We start from the raw sequence: 16,192 nt of genomic DNA, 5'->3' as shown, positions 1-16,192 counted from the left end.
CCTAGCAGGCAAGGCCAAGGCTGGCTGGGTGTTATAGGGGTTATATTGTAGCATATATAATGACAGAGCCCAACAATGCAGGACATGAGCTTTGCCATAGAGAGATTCAAAAGACGTGCTTTGAATTAATAGCAATTAGTTAATGCTGTTTCGACATAGCTTCATGTCTACTTGTTTTTGCACTGCATTCACTTAGTTCAAAATGGGGAACTACGGCCCTTTTATGACTTGTGCACTTCAACTCCCAGAATTCCTGAGCCTGAGGAATTCTGGGAGTTGAAGTTCATAAGTGTTGTGGTCCGCCGGCAGCCTGCAGAGCTGGCAGCAGAGTCGGACAGTTAGGAGGCTGGGGAGGAACATGGGCCAGTCCTGGAGTCTGAGGAAGGCTCGGACGAGGGCTCTGTGTTGGAGGCAGAGAGGGGGCCAGGGTCGTCTGGGAGTTATGTGCTGCCTCCGGAATCTGACATCAGCGAGGCAGAAGAACAGTGTGAGCCTGTTCCCAGTGTGTGCATGTGCAGAGCTGCCAGAAGGCAAGAACAATTAAAGAAAAAAAAGGTGACTCGGGAGTAAGGCTTGGAGTTGATTGGCCCCTCCCATAAGACATAAAAGAGGAGCAAACAGACGTGAGTCTTTGCAGGAAGCAATTATTTATTTTATTTATTTATTTATTTATTAAATTTTTATACCGCCCCTTCTCCCGGAGGACTCCGGGCGGTGAACAGCCAAAATTAAAAACACACAATACAAATATTAAAATATATTAAAACAAAATTAAATTAAAGCAATTAGTTCATATAGTCAATTCAAGCTCTGAGAAGTCCGTTTGACTCTGTGTTCTGTTTGGCCTTGCAAAGAAAAAGTAATTGGCAACCAGGTCTCTGGCAGCGTTTTAAGATGGGTTCCTTATCAACATTACCCTGAACGACTGTGTCAATTCGAGCAAACATCTGTTTGAATCTTCACAGACTGTTTGTGAATCATTATGGGGCGGTGAATGACCATAATTCACAGCCGCCTCAATAAAAGAGGTTTTTTGGGGACTAAAATTGTGGTTTATGCTTTCTCAGGAAGCCTAGGTCAGAACAACAAGTTATAAAAGGGCCACAGTTCCCCACCCCTGACTTAGTTCTTTTAGCGATGTTTATCAAATGGATGATGCAATAAGGGGTTTTGCTGTTCAGCTGACTTATTGCAGAGCTTGTGGTGAAAAGATGTGATTGCCCAAGATCAGCCCACTGGCTTCTGGGCCCACGGGAGGACTGGAAACCTGGTTTCCTAATCTCAGTCCAGCATCTTAACCTCCATGTCATTTTGGGTCTCTGTACAAAGAAGAGTAATGGATGTTAGCTTTGCTCAGTTATAGCATAGGGCTTTTCCCCTTCATAATTACGCATCCTATTTTAAGAAGTCTAATTTTCTTTTCTTTTTTCTTTTTAATGTTGATGCTTGGCTTGTTTTCTGTTTCCAACAGAGAGAGGCGTGTGTTTACCAACAGTATCACTATGGATACTGTTTGTTTATATTGAAGCAGCAATCAGATTTAAGGATCTCAAAAACTTTCATGTAGACCTTTGTCGACCTTTTGCTGCACACTGGTAAGTGTACATTCCAGGATTTTTCCTCTCTTAAGCAATGCTTTGAAATACAGGTAGTCCTTGACTTACATTTAGTAACCATTCAAAGTTACAATGGTACAGCAAAGAGTGACTTATGACCACTTTTCGCATTATTCATCGTGATCTCATGATCAAAATTCAGACGCTTGGCAACTGGCATGTATTTATGATAGCTGCAGTGTCCTGGGGTCACGTGATCCCCCTTTGTTATGGCCCGTCAGCGGATTCAGCCAGGGCCTTCAGAACCTCCAGGACCTCCCTTAAGTGAAGAGGACGAAGAGGAGGAGCCTCTTCTCAATGCATGGGCGCACAGAGCTGCCAAAAGGCAGGAGTGGCTCCTCAGGAGGAGGTCTCCTCAAGAGTAAGGCTTGGGGCTAATTGGCCACTCCCTTAGCCTAAGGAGGAACGCTGACTGAAGCAATTTGCAGGGAACAACTTTGTTCACATATCTTCGTGTCTTGTCTTGCTTATCTTATTAGCTTCCTGCAAATTGCTTCTGGGCATTCTGCCAACCACAGTAAGCTTTCAGTATTATTCTTTGCATTCTTGGCGGCTGTTAATGCAGTTAATAGCCGTTGTTGTAAAAAACTGGTTTATTTAGTAAACTAAGGTTTGAACGGACTTTGTGTGTGCTGCATTCTTTGGGGTCCGTAGCTGGGGCAGAACACCGTTTTGCAAGCTTCTGACAAGCAAAGTCAATGGGAAAGCAGCTTCATTTAACAAACATGTTACTAATTTAACAATTGCCATGATTGACTTAACAACCATGGCACGAAATATCATAAAACGAGGCAAAATTCACTTACCAACTGTCTTGCTTAGCAACAGAAATGTTGGGCTCAATTGTGATCATACTTCAAGGACTGCCTGTAAGAACGTAAGGATGCCCTGCTGGATTGGACCCCTAGCCCATCTATAGGCTAGTCCTCAACTTACAACCATTTGTTTAACCATTCAAGCCTACAGTGGCACTGAGAAAAGTGATTTATGACTGGTCCTCGTACTTACAACCAGCGTAGTATCCCCGGAATCACGTGATCAAAATTTGGATGCTTGGCAACCAGCATTTATTTATGATGGTTGCAATGTCCTGGAGTCACATCTTCACCATTTGCAACCTTCCCAGCTGACTTCGAACAGCCAATGGGGGAAACTGGATTTGCATTATTCCCCGGCCATCATTGGTACAATAACGTTCAAACCAGTTTCTCATATTTCCTTAAAAATCAACTAGATATTTAAATTACCTGAAGGTGCCAAAATTTAGAAGAGATTTATCTATTGTAGGAGGAATGTCCCTAACCTGTGGTAGGGGGAAAAAAAACCAGAAGCTGCATTTTTTTTCTTCATCAGGTGCAGAATTGTTATAGGATTTAAATTGGAACTAGGTAGGAAAAGCGAGAGACCAGGTTTCATTACGCAAATATAAATTCCATAATAAGTCAGATTACAAGTATCTTACCAAATTATTGTGGTTGGTCTCACAGTTAGCCAGTCTAGACTAGATTTGGCATTTTGACCCACCTATTGAATTCTTCGCAAGGACCTGGGATAGCAGATGTTGTTTGAATCAAATTAATGATTAAACCTTTGATTGAAATTAGCAATTGTGGTTTATTAAAAACCATTGTGTTTGTTGAGTGTGTTTCTGTGTGTTAACCATGGCTGCATTGAAAGGGAAATTTAAGAAGATGCCATATGCAGATCAGAATTAGCACAGCTCACCATTTTTTATATCTAAGCAACTTTTATAATTCCCCTTTTAATCAAGTTCTCAGACCACATAATTGTATTTTATCACTATTATTTATAGTCTGACTAGAAAGACATAATTTCCTTAAATGTTGCTACAGTTTGCCTATAGAACTGGACAATTGTTGATTTCTTTATCTTATTTTTATTGTTTTATTGTTTATCTGCATTATTCTTTATTGCCTTTTAGCTTTTGCTATTATACTTTTACTGTTTTGCATTTTTGCATATATTTTTTTAACAGAGATTTTTCTGGTCATTGACCATGATTTTTTAAAAAATCATTTTATTTCACTGCCTGCTAAAATCTCCTGAATTCTTCCTTCAGATTGTTGTCAGCATTTGTTACTTAACTGATTTTGCACCTTTTATGTTATTGGAGTATTACAAAAATACATTTTCAGTTAAAATAGCTTATATTTGGTTGGTTGGTTGGTTCGATTGTTTGATTACAAAGCCTGAGAACTACCTGTAATCATATCCAGAATTAAATACAACTTTTAGAAATCACTATCACCATGGCTTAACTCCATTTTTTATGCTGGTTTATGACTGTAATAAAGATTTGATTTGAGAACACTCCCTTTTGTGAATCACCCAACACTTCTTTTCATCCACAAAACATAAATATGAAAGTTGAAAGGAAAATGGATTCAACTGCTCAGAGCTAACATTTAGTTAAATAACAAGGGGAAAAATAATTTGATTACAAAAACGTCACAGGCTTTGTAATCAAACAATAGAACCAACCAACCAAACAAATATAAGCTATTCTGGATATGATTACAGGTAGTTCTTGACTTAACAACCATTCATTTAGTGGCTGCTTGAAGTTACAATGGCACTGAAAAAAGTGACATGATCAATTTTCACAAGACTGCTGCAATATCTCCATGGTCATGTGATCAAAATTCAGACGCTTGGCAACTAGCATGCATTTATGATGGTTGCAGTGTCCCAGAAGTCATGTGATCAACGTGACAAGCTTCTGACAAGCAAAAACAATGGGGAAGCCAGATTCACTTAATAATCATGTCACTAACTTAACAAAAGTGGCAAGAAAGGTCATAAAATGAGGCAAAATTTCATAGAGGTTTATTTATTTATTAGATGTCTCTCCCTCCCCCGCCATTATTATAGGTAATTTAAGTTTGTCAGCATACACAATATTCCTTCCGCCTCCTATTTTCTCCACAACAGCCACCGTGTGAGAGACAGAGACTGGCCCAAAATCACCTAGCCAATTTTTCATGCCTAAAATGAGACTAGAACTCACAGACTCCTGGTTTCTACGCCAGCACCTTAACCACTGTACCAAATTGGCACTCTGGGTTATGCTGAGATTGTATAAGTCTCAAAAATGTTCAGTTTCCAAACATGAGCAAAATGTATAGCTGCAGGACTTTAGTTTTTATTCCGAAATGTATTATTTTAATTCATAAATAATAAATGTAGAAAATTAATGTTTTACTCTCTGTGTTTTGAAACACCCAGTGGGGGAAATTATAAAATCTTTCAATAATTTCAACTGCACCTTCCCAATATTTAAAAATGGATTCTGTTTCTCACAACAGTGGAGACTTGGCAGCTAAGTTAAGCAGCAGCCATACCAAGCTCTTAGGAAAGATGCACTTGAACCGGATGACTGAAAAGTGACTGAATATCTATGTCTTTCTTCCTCTGTAGACAAAGTGCTTCTAAGGATAATTCTTTGATATCTCCATTGTGATTTCCCTTTGTCATATTCTAGAGCAGTGATGGCTAACCCTTTCCGGACCGAGTGCCCAAAGTGTGCGCGCGTGAATGCACATGCACGTGGTCAAACCCCCAAAATGCAATGTGCACACGCCCCCACACATGCGCCACATCCCTGTGCATGTGTGCGCACCCCTGTGCATGCGTGCATGCCCTCCACATGCCCCCTGCCCCCCACGCATGCATGCACGGCCCCCTGCACTTCCCCATGCATGCGCACCCCCCCGCACGCCCCACACCTCCTGTGCATGCATGGTAGAGACCTGAAGACCAGCTGGCCGGCGGGAGGCACGCGCACATGTGCAGCAGAGCTGAACTGGGCTGACGGCTCGTGTGCCATCAGGGCGCTGGGTGCCACCTCTGGCACACATGCCATAAGTTCGCCATCACGGTTCTAGAGTATTATGTTAATTTGCTTAGATAGTTCTATCTTAATTAGTAAAGTCTGTCTTGCTTTTTTCCCCTCAAGTATTGGATACCCTGTTGTGACTTTGGGCTTTGGCTTCAAAAGTTATGTCAGCTATAAAATGCGATTGCGAAAACAAAAGGAAGTGCAGAAAGAAAATGAATTTTACATGCAACTCCTTCAGCAAGCATTACCCCCTGAACAACAGATGCTACAAAGGCAAGAAAGAGAAGCAGAAGAAGGTAGGTTCTTAACACAGGCCTTGGGTAGAAGTAATGGTTTGCACCATTGTGCTTTTTTCAAGAGGCAACTGGACTTTCTTTTTTTTCTTTGAAGACATTTCGCTTCTAATCCAAGAAGAATCTGAATAAGATTTTTGGATGAGAAGTGAAACATCTTCAAAGAAAAACCAGAAAGTCCCATTGCCTCTTGAAAAAAAGCACAACTATGACCTGGATGACTGAGAATCTCCATAGACATAATGATCTGCAGTTTTGGAACCCATCTTATGAATCAATGGTACATTCCCCCCTTCTCTTTAAATCCAGACCATGGCTTCTTCAATCAGTACCACAGCACAGTTTATACAGTTTAAGGCTTTTTTCCCCTGTATAGTCTGTAAATATATATGCAGAATTTATTTGGAGATATTCCATTTGCCCTTCTCTAGAAGAAGCACAGGTTGAATCTTTGGTCATGCCCCAGGATAAGTAAAGGTACATGATTCATTTTTCCTAGGAGAGAAGACTGCCTTCTCTCTCTCCCATCTGCCTCTCCTTTTTTTCCTTGCAGCAGATGGGCTTTTAAAGGGATGGGATTACCTATGAGTAAACTTCCTATTTCTGGAATCCTCTATATAGTGATCAATATTACAAAATTGTGTGTGTGCTCCTTTGCTTAGAACTTGGTGCAGTTGTCTAAATAATTTAGGTCACAACGTTATTTGCTATGATAATGTTACTATTGATCTCCGAAATCTTGTATCCTCTGTGCCATTGCAGATTCTGCTACTCTAGTAACTTATCTGTTAATGATTTACTTATTGAACAAATTTATATAGTTGGCCAAGTCATATATGGTGACTCCGGTTGGAATACAGCAATAAAAAGCCACAATTTAAATCCACCAAGTTCCTCTTTCACCCCGTCCCGCACGCCCCCCCCCTCCCCAACTTAGCTATAGTTAGCACCAACCAAACACATGTTTACAGCATGTTCTTCAGCAGTTTCTAATCCAAACATCCTTGGAAGATGAATGGAATATACCAGACTTGCCCAGGTTTAGTATGTGTCATACTAACCACTGAGCCGCGTTGGCACAGTGTGTAGAATGCAGTATTGCAAGCTACTTCTGCTGACTGCTGGCTGCCAGCAGTTTGGCAGTTCGGGTCTCACCAGCTCCAGATTGACTCAGCCTTCCATTCTTCCAAGGTCGGTAAAATGAAGACCCAGATTGTTGGGGGCAACATGCTGAATCTGTAAATAGCTTAGTGAGGGCTGTAAAGCACTGTGAAGCGGTATATAAGTCTAAGTGCTATTGTTATTGCTATTGTTGCTAGTGGTCAGGCCTTCCAAATTGTCTTCTCAAATTTAGAGACTCTTCACTCCCCCCTTCTTTCTGTTCACTAGGAGATTTTATACTGCTAGATGGTCTTAATTCTGAGTTTCCTCTTTTTGACTTGTTTGAACTCCATGTCTTTCCTTCAACATCCATGAAGACCATTCACCCTTTAAAACGCACTTTGCCCTGGGAATTTTTGCCCAAATTATGTTAGAATGTGTATCATATCTTAGCAGTTGATATCTCTACTCCAGATTAAGTATTACCTTGGTACACAATAGTAAGTGCAGTAGGTATGGAAATCAGTGGTGGGTTTCCCCCGGTTCGGACTGGTTCACAAGAACCAGTAGTAAAACGAGCGGGAGGCTCCGCCCACTGACCCAGACGTCGTCATAAGCAATCTGCGCATGCACAGAAGCTTCTGTGCATGCGCAGAAGAGCATGCGCAGGCACGATGCAAACCGGTAGTAAAGGTAAGCAGAACCCATCCCTGATGTAAATCTTTCCAGTCAGTGAGCTGCACTGCTCCCTTTTTTTCCTGTCAGTTTGCAAAGTCACAGAAGAGGGACAAAGCTGATTCTATACCACTTTTGCAAATGTGATTTCATCTGCTGCTCTTTTCTAGATTCTTAAGAATAAAAGATAAGAGCTTCATACAGTGGTTAAGGACCAGGCTAGAAAGTGAGAGATTGTGAATTCTAGCCCCACCAATAGGCACAGAGCTAGTTGGGTGATGTTGGGTCACTCATTCTCTCTCAGCCTAGGAAGAAGGCAATGGCAAACCACTTCAGAAAATGCTGCCAAAAATGTTCAGGGCCCAAGAGTCAAGACTGACTTGAAGATATTAAAAAAAGAGAGAGAGGGAAAAGAGCAGAAGAGAACTTTTGACTTATATATTTGCAGAATATTTTACCAGTGTTCAAGAATAACCAATAATGTTGTTACTGTTAATAAGGACTGGTGTATTTCCTTACACAGATAGATTTGTGAGCATTTTCTTTGAAATATACTGTTTATTGGCCAAATTGTTTTTTGCGTGATTTTTTTTTAAATTCAGCAGAATATGTCTTTCTGAATGCCATAGATCTGCATACAGGCCACATTGTGTAAATTCTAGCTTTGCTGTCCAGGTTTCAGTCAGAACATTCTCAGACTTGTGTGCAAAGATAGGAACACTGTTACAAGGATTAAAAAAAAACCACATACAAGTCAATTCAAAAAAAAAAAAGGGAGGTGATCATTCTGAAGGGGGGACGGGAAAGGAATAGGTTCCTGATTCTTAGAGTTTGGAATGAGAGGTATGAGAGCCCCAGACAGTTCACATTCTGTGTGTCACCAGTGATTTTGGGGAAAAATTAATGATTTTATTTATTTATTAGATTTTTATACCGCCCCCTCTCCCAAAGGACTCGGGGCGGTGAACAGCCAAAATTAAAAAACATACAATATAAACAATTAAAATATGTTTAAAACAGAATTAAATCTAAAATGGCTCCCCAATTTAAAACGCCTTACCCATACCCCTATAAATAAGACGAATTTAAAATTTAAAAATTTAAAATTTCCACATTTAAAAAGGGGGAAGATTTAGGCCAGGCCAGCTTGATAAAATAGAAAAGTCTTAAGCGCACGGCGGAAGGTGCGCAGATCCGGGATCCTACGTATCTCCGGGGGGAGCTCGTTCCAAATCGTAGGTGATATTTAGAGTTCTCCATTTCTCAGGAGAAATTAAAGGCTAGTAAATCAACTCCTTTGTTAAACACATGGACAGCATGTACATTTTATGACTTAATAACCTTTCACAGTAAATTATTTGATATTTATACATTAATCATGTTCAGTGTACTAATTGAATGATGGTTGTGTATGCTCTTTGATAGTACAGAATGAAAAGAATTTTGGAAATAAATATCTGAACATAAATTAATGACCTGATCCTGTGTGGGGTATGTGGAGAGATTTCATCTATTACTTTCACTGGACTTTGCAGTAATTAATAGTTCTTAACTTGAGACTATTGACAGATAAAAGTTATGTTCCGTATTATGAAACGTGAAGGTGGAAGAAAAATTGAAGTCATTTTTTTAATATTCAAAACAAGCAACTTTGCAGTGGATTTTAAACTATAAACTTGTCATATAGGTCATATTTAGTATTATCATACTGTGAAGAATAAAGGCTGAAATGTCTGTGAATATACCAGAGATGGGTTTCAGCAGGTTCTAACCAGTTCTGGAGAACCGGTAGCGGAAATTTTGAGTAGTTCGGAGAACCTGTAGTAAATATTTTGATTGGCCCCACCCCCATCTATTCTCTGCCTCCCAAGTCCCAGCTGATCAGGAGGAAATAGGGATTTTGCAGTAACCTTCCCCTAGAGTGGGGTGGGAATGGAGATTTTACAGTATCCTTCCCCTGCCCTGCCCACCAAGCCACGCCCACCAAGCCATGCCACACCCACCAAGCCACACCCACAGAACTGGTAGTAAAAAAAATTTGAAACCCACCACTGGAATATACCCATAGTGAATCTTTTGCTACGGGAGTATAATTCTTTGTAGGATGCTGTGTAGCCTCTTTGTAACTGATTGTCCTATTTTTATACAGACAATATTCTAATAAAATAAAATTAGCCTTGTTGGAGGCAGTTTGAAAAGTATTTCTTAATCGTACGGGATATGGGTTAAGAAATATATTCAGTTGAAATGATAAGTTTAGGTAACTGTGCTTGGTATTAATCAGATTCCTATAGCCTTTTATGCCTTTGATTTAAATCAGATTAGAAAATTATGTTGTAGCAGGGGCAAATACTTATTTTCTAAAAAAAAATCTTACCTTTTAAAAAAGTCTTTTGCAGTTACTTGTTTATTTCTGTTGGTGATGTAAACATGGTTTGGTTCATTAAAATAATATCCTAAAACTTCAATATTTGAAAAACATGTTCAGAAATGTTTCTTGCTATTAGGCAGAGAAACTAGAGGAAATTTGGCTGAGAACAGGGTCTGGCCTTAGAGCTGTAACTTGCTTGCTCAAGTTCCAGGAGGGACATAAGATCTTGACTAAAATTGATGAAGATGTATTTTGTTTCAACATTATTATTATTTTATATTAATTTATCATACAAAATAGCAGCTGGACATTTCTTAAATTGGTATAAATTTTGTCTGTATTTAGAAAGAGGGTTAGATGGATTTTTAAAAATTATTTTGAAGTTTACTGAAATGCCCTGGTTGGTGCAACACAGGAATCAGTCTCAGGGTTCCATTAATTTGGAAACTATTAGGAATTTTAATTTATTTTTTGCAATATAACTAAAGGAAAAATATTTGATTGGGTGTGGGGGAATAATAGGAGTAATGTAATATGCTTGTAAAAGGAATATGAGAATAAATGCTACTTCTGACTTAAATTTTAAATGTTGTTTTTTCCTTCCTTCTTTCCTTCCTTCCTTCGTTCTGGATGTTTCAGTAGCCAAAGGATTGTCTGAGATGGATTCCTCAATACTTTTGCAACACAATGGTGGCATTCCAGCTAATAAAAAATTATCTACAACATTACCGGAACTAGAATACAGAGAAAAAGGGAAAGAAAAAGACAAGGATGCCAAAAAACATAACCTTGGAATAAATAACAATATTTTGCAACCTGTAGACTCTAAAATACAGGAAATTGAATATATGGAGAACCATATCAACAGTAAAAGATTAAATAACGATCTTGTGGGAAGTACAGAAAACCTCTTAAAAGAGGACTCATGCACTGCCTCATCCAAAAATTACAAAAATGCTAGTGGAGTTGTGAACTCCTCACCTCACAACCACAGTGCAACTAATGGAAGCATCCCTTCCTCATCAGCTAAGAATGAGAAAAAACAGAAGTGCACTAGCAAGAGCCCAAGCACACATAAAGACTTAATGGAAAATTGTATCCCCAATAACCAGCTAAGCAAACCAGATGCACTGGTAAGGTAAGTTTGATATGTTACTGATCTGTCATCACCACAACACCCTTACCTATTTACTGTTTGTTTCCCAGTAAGTGAGAGTGCTCTGTTTTGAGGGGGGAAAACCTGTTATGTTAGGAGAGGCGCATGCTATGTATTGAGACGTGTCCATAGTCAAGATTTGGTTCTGTTAGCTTTGATGGGCCATACAGGTAGTCCTTGATTTACAACAGTTTCCTTCGTGACCATTTGAAGTTACAACAGCACTGAAAAAAATGACTTACAACCGTTTTTCACACTTATGATTTTTGCAGCATCCCCATGGTCACGTGATCAAAATTCAGCCGCTTGGCTACTGGCTCATATTTATGACGGTTAGAGTGTCCCAGGGTCATGTGATCACCTTTTGTGACCTGCCAACAAGCAAAGTCAATGGGGAAGCCAGATTCACTTAACAACCATGTTAATAACTTAACAACTGCAGTGATTCACTTAATAACTGTGGCAAGAAAGTTCATAAAACGGGACAAAATTCATTTAACTGTCTCATTTAGCAACAGTAATTTTGGGCTCCATTTTGGTTGTAAGTCAAGGACTACCTGTATTCATGCAGTCCAGTAGTCAGATCGGCAAAACAGCGTATGATATACAGGCTTTAGTTTGGCACATGATTGATTGTAGTTTACTTAGTGCAGAGTTTTTTGAGTTGGTGTTTTATTGCTAAGAATAAATAAGCAGATGATTACAGTTGTCAATCATAGTGGCCTTGATGTTTAGCTCATGCAGGAGAGGTTTTTGAGAGCCTCTACAAATTAATTGGCCTCTACTAAATAAGATGATATTTTGAAGTCTGGGGTAAACCATAAAAAAGAGAGGTAAAGAAAAAAATGCATGTTTACTATTCGGTATGAAGAAAAATGATGAAAAGAGTTCACCACAAGATTTTGGAACTGATTTGTTTGTGCACATTCCATAAAATTTCACAAATTTAGTTCTTCTTCCATCTTACTCTTCACTGATGGAGGTGAATATACTGTCATATACCACTGATTGCAGGCAGTGTCTCTTCTGAGTAGTTCAACCCCTGTAGATTTCATGGACATGTAATTTGTTTTTGAAGCTTTGTAGAAATTGTCATTGCTTTCTTCCAGCATAGTTGTTGGCACTTTTAGTGTAGCCTACAGCTCTGGTTTCCACCAAGAAGATCAAGGTTTCTTCTCATTTCTCTGCAAAATACTTAAGTGCGCTCAATTTGAATCTGCTCTGACTATCCATGTATGTTTAATTTGCTACTATTGTGTGCTGCATATGAACAAGCTGTTCCTCAACTAGGTATCTTCCAGATGTATCGAAAGTATTCATCCCAAAATTCCTGCCCGACATGGGAAATCTGAAGGTTGTAGTCTTGGCTTTGGAAAGCTTTGGCCTGAGATACAAACAACAATTTTATTATTTTGATGTTATCAGCTAAAATGTAAATATGTTGCTTTAAAGCCATTATTTAAGACATTGCAGAATTATTTGGCTAGGCTCAGTATTTCTTTGATGGGGAAAATAGAGTGTGGAGCCAGGGATTGTGATTTTCCTAGATTAAATTAATATTCTAGGCTTATTTTCACCTGATAACCATTCTGGACATGAGACTAAAAGGGTAGACCTTAGTAAAATATCCTTAGAACAGGATTCTGTTGATTATAATTTAAATGGTATTTAATGCCATTTATTATGGTGTCCTTCTGCATTATTTATCTGAGTCCAACATCAAAGTAATGGTAATGGTAGTATTTCCAGAAGGAAATAAGCTAATTCATAAGCTAATTCATTAAGCTAATAAGCTTAATGAGCCGAGGTGGTGCAGTGGTTAGAGTGCAGTACTGCAGCTACTTCAGCTGACTGCTAGTTCAGCAGATCAGCGGATCAAATCTCACCGGCTCAAGGTTGACTCAGCCTTCCATCCTTCCAAGGTGGGTAAAATGAGGACCCAGATTGTTGGGGGCAATATGCTATTTAGTATACTGTCTTTGGTGTAAGCCGCCCAGAGTCCTCGGAGAGTGGGCGGCATAGAAATATAAATAATAATAATAATAATAATAATAATAATAATAATAATAATAATAATAATAATAATAATAATAATAATTTCTTCGGAATTTGTTCTGACCCTGGGGTGTTTTTCAATCTACTGTATGTGCTGATCATACTTAGATTGATGCTTGATGTTAGATGAGAGCTAGCAAATTAAGTTTGGACAAGACAAACATGCAACAGGAATAGTTTTAGATTGCAAATTCAAGTGGTATTTCTATTCTTTTCCACTATTAATATTTTTGTATAGCAGTGTCTTTTCCTAAAATGTTCCAATAGTTACACTGTTCCTAAAATGGGGCTGTATTGGAAGACAGTTTCTTCAAGAAAAAAGTTTCGTATTTGTTTTTCTGTATAACTCAAGAGTTAAATACAGAGCCCATGTTGCTGTTGTTGTTGTTTTTTGCCCTTCATGTAATCCTAACCAGAAACTGGAACTTAGTATATTAAGAAAAAAGTGATTGTTGATCATTTTTCACACTTATGACCATTGCAGCATCCTCATGGTCACCTGATTTACATTTGAGTATTTGATCACTGACTCATATTTATGACGGTTGCAGTGTCTCGGGGGGGGGGGTCATGCAATCCCCTTTTGTGACCTTCTGAGATGCAAAATCAATCGGGAAATCAGATTCACTTAACAACCATGTCAGTAATTTAAGAACTGCAGTGATTCACTTAACAAATGTGGCGAGAAAAGTCATAAAATGGGGCAAAACTCACTTAGCAACAGAAAATTGGGGCTCAATTATGGTCATAAGTTGAGGACTACCTGTAGTTGCTGTTATGAATCAAGCATATTTCACCAAATCTTAAGGCAACTAACCATTGGAATGGAATTAACTCCCACATCAGACCTGCATGCCTCTTCTGCCCCATAGTAGTGGGATCAGTAATGTTACCCTCAGCATCAGAGAAATAGATTTATTGTCATGCAGAAGCAACCATAATCACTCATGTCTCAAGAAGAAGAGTCTCAAGAAGAGTCTCTAATTGAAGTTTTATTGCTAGTTATCTATGGTACAAGAATCTCGCCAGACTGACTTCACTCCCCTGGGAAGGGTCATATAAGGTTTCAGGGATTCTGGGGGCAGTCAGGCCTTTGCCGCTTTCTGCAGTGCCAGGACTCTAAACTCAACTCCCTCTTAACACCACCTTCCAGTCTAGCTGGAGGTTCCTGCACATTTATTCAATTTATTCAGTCTTTGAAATCTCTCGACAGTCCTTCACTCAACTCTAATAAAACGTTTACGTTTACAAACATGGACATTTAGAACATAAGATTGATCTACAGAACAGAAAGATTTCAGAAATGAGTGACCTTGCAGGAATTTTGCCTAATAGATAAGCTCCATTAGCCTATGCTGGCATGAATTCTAGCAATTGGAGGTCTCGCATGATTGGAAAGCACCCATTTTTCAGAGGGCGCCCCAGTTAACGACCATTCGCATTAAGAGTGGCTGTATAGTTTTTGGTAAATAAATTTCCCTGGTTGGTATAGAGGTAGTTCTCAACTTACAATAGTTCATTTCGTGACCGCCCCAAGTTACAACAGCACTATAAAAAGACTACTTTTCACACTTATGACCGTTGCAGCATCCCCATGGTCACATGATCAAAATTCAGACATTTGGCAACTGATTCATATTCGTGACGGCTGCAGTGTCCTGAGGTCAGGTGATCACCTTTTGTTGTGACCCCGACTCCCGAGCCTGTCCTAACAGAGGAAGAGGACTCAGAAGGTGATGGAGAGGAACTGATAAGGCCTCCCTCTCCAGGACCCTCCTCTCTGGCAATGCCTCAGGTTCCATCCGAAGGCTAAGAGGAACAGCCTGGGATATGCCAGGAGGAAAGCATATTGAAACAACAACAGATAGGGAGCAAGGACGATGAATCCTGGCTTGATCCCAGGCAGCGTCAGAGGGAGAAGCGTGCACAGCAACGAAAGAGGCGTAGGAGGGCCAGAGATTGAGCTGAGTCACTGAGCCACACCCGACAAGGAATAAAAGTGGGTGTGATTGCTCTTCAGGCTTTGTGATGGTCAAAGTTAAAAACCTGAGAGACATTGCGTTACGTGAAATCTGGCTTGTGCATATTTGGATTGGACCTTGGCTAACTCTTGCTTCGTGGATTATTTTTTGCTACTGAACTGGACTGAGGAGAAACTCTCTCTTGCTTACTGTGAGTGAAAACTGACTTGGCAGGCATTTCGCAGTTTATTGCCAAAACTCATATCTGCAAGGGTTTCTAGTCTGATTGCTTAATAAACCATGCCTGGTTGTGTGTTTGCCTGTGTGGGGAAGGGGGACAGAACACCTTTTGTGACCTTCTGACATGCAAAGTCAATGGGGTAGCCAGATTCATTTAACAACCATGTTACTAATGTAACAGTTGCAGTGATTCACTTAACAAAATGAAGTCATAAAATGGGGCAAAACTCACTTAACAAATGTCCCATGTAGTAGCAGAATTTTTGGGCTCAATTGTGGTTTTAAGTCAAAGATTACTTATATTTTCTCAGCCAGAGATCCTAGCTTTGCATTTTATTATAAAGCTATCAATAGATAAGCTCAGTTCTTTTCCCCATTTTTCCCCAGTTTACAAGTCTCTTCATTCTTATTTTAGGAAGATCTTTTAGATAAAGCATGAATTCTCAAACATTTTATTGTCAGCAGTGATTTATACTACCACTTTTTAGGTTTGTTAATTTTGTGTGACCCATATGTAAGCCTTTGATGATATATTACAATTTTAGACACCTTCGTGATTTTAGTTTGTGCAAAGTGAAGTGACACAGAAGTTAACAGGTCTTGTGGCATTTTAAAGAATAATACATTTGTATTGTGTAATTTGTTGTGTATTCCTACCCCCCTCACAATATACATAAGAAATAGTTCTGGGAATGGCTTACAGCAGTAGTGGGCAATTATGGCTTCTTTACAACCTGTGGACTTCAACTCCCAGAAGTCCCTGCTGACTCAGGATTTCTGGGAGTTGAAGTTCACAGATCTAAAGGGGCCATAGTTGCCCACCCTTGGCATATAGCATAGGTATACACAGCTTCTGAGAAAGAGA

The 16,192-nt window shown here is 39.4% G+C and overlaps 1 protein-coding gene across 2 annotated transcripts in view; it reads left to right on the top strand.

Moving 5' to 3' along the window:
* MACO1 (macoilin 1) overlaps window positions 1-16,192 on the top strand; it is a 72,796-nt gene that overhangs the window by 27,512 nt on the left and 29,092 nt on the right. Inside the window, exons 4-6 of one of the 2 annotated variants that reach the window (XM_070949681.1) lie at window positions 1,472-1,595; window positions 5,593-5,771; window positions 10,558-11,053. In XM_070949681.1, coding sequence (XP_070805782.1) covers window positions 1,472-1,595; window positions 5,593-5,771; window positions 10,558-11,053 — 799 coding nt within the window. Of the gene's footprint in view, window positions 1-1,471; window positions 1,596-5,592; window positions 5,772-10,554; window positions 11,054-16,192 lie in introns of both variants that reach the window. The other variant, XM_070949680.1, reaches the window with a different exon arrangement.

The sequence above is a fragment of the Pituophis catenifer genome, unplaced genomic scaffold, assembly GCF_029215685.1.
Source record: "Pituophis catenifer annectens isolate HBS135680 unplaced genomic scaffold, rPitCat1.0.hap2 SCAF_9, whole genome shotgun sequence".
Taxonomy (NCBI): Eukaryota; Metazoa; Chordata; class Lepidosauria; order Squamata; family Colubridae; genus Pituophis; species Pituophis catenifer.
This window is presented reverse-complemented; position numbering and strand designations above follow the sequence as displayed.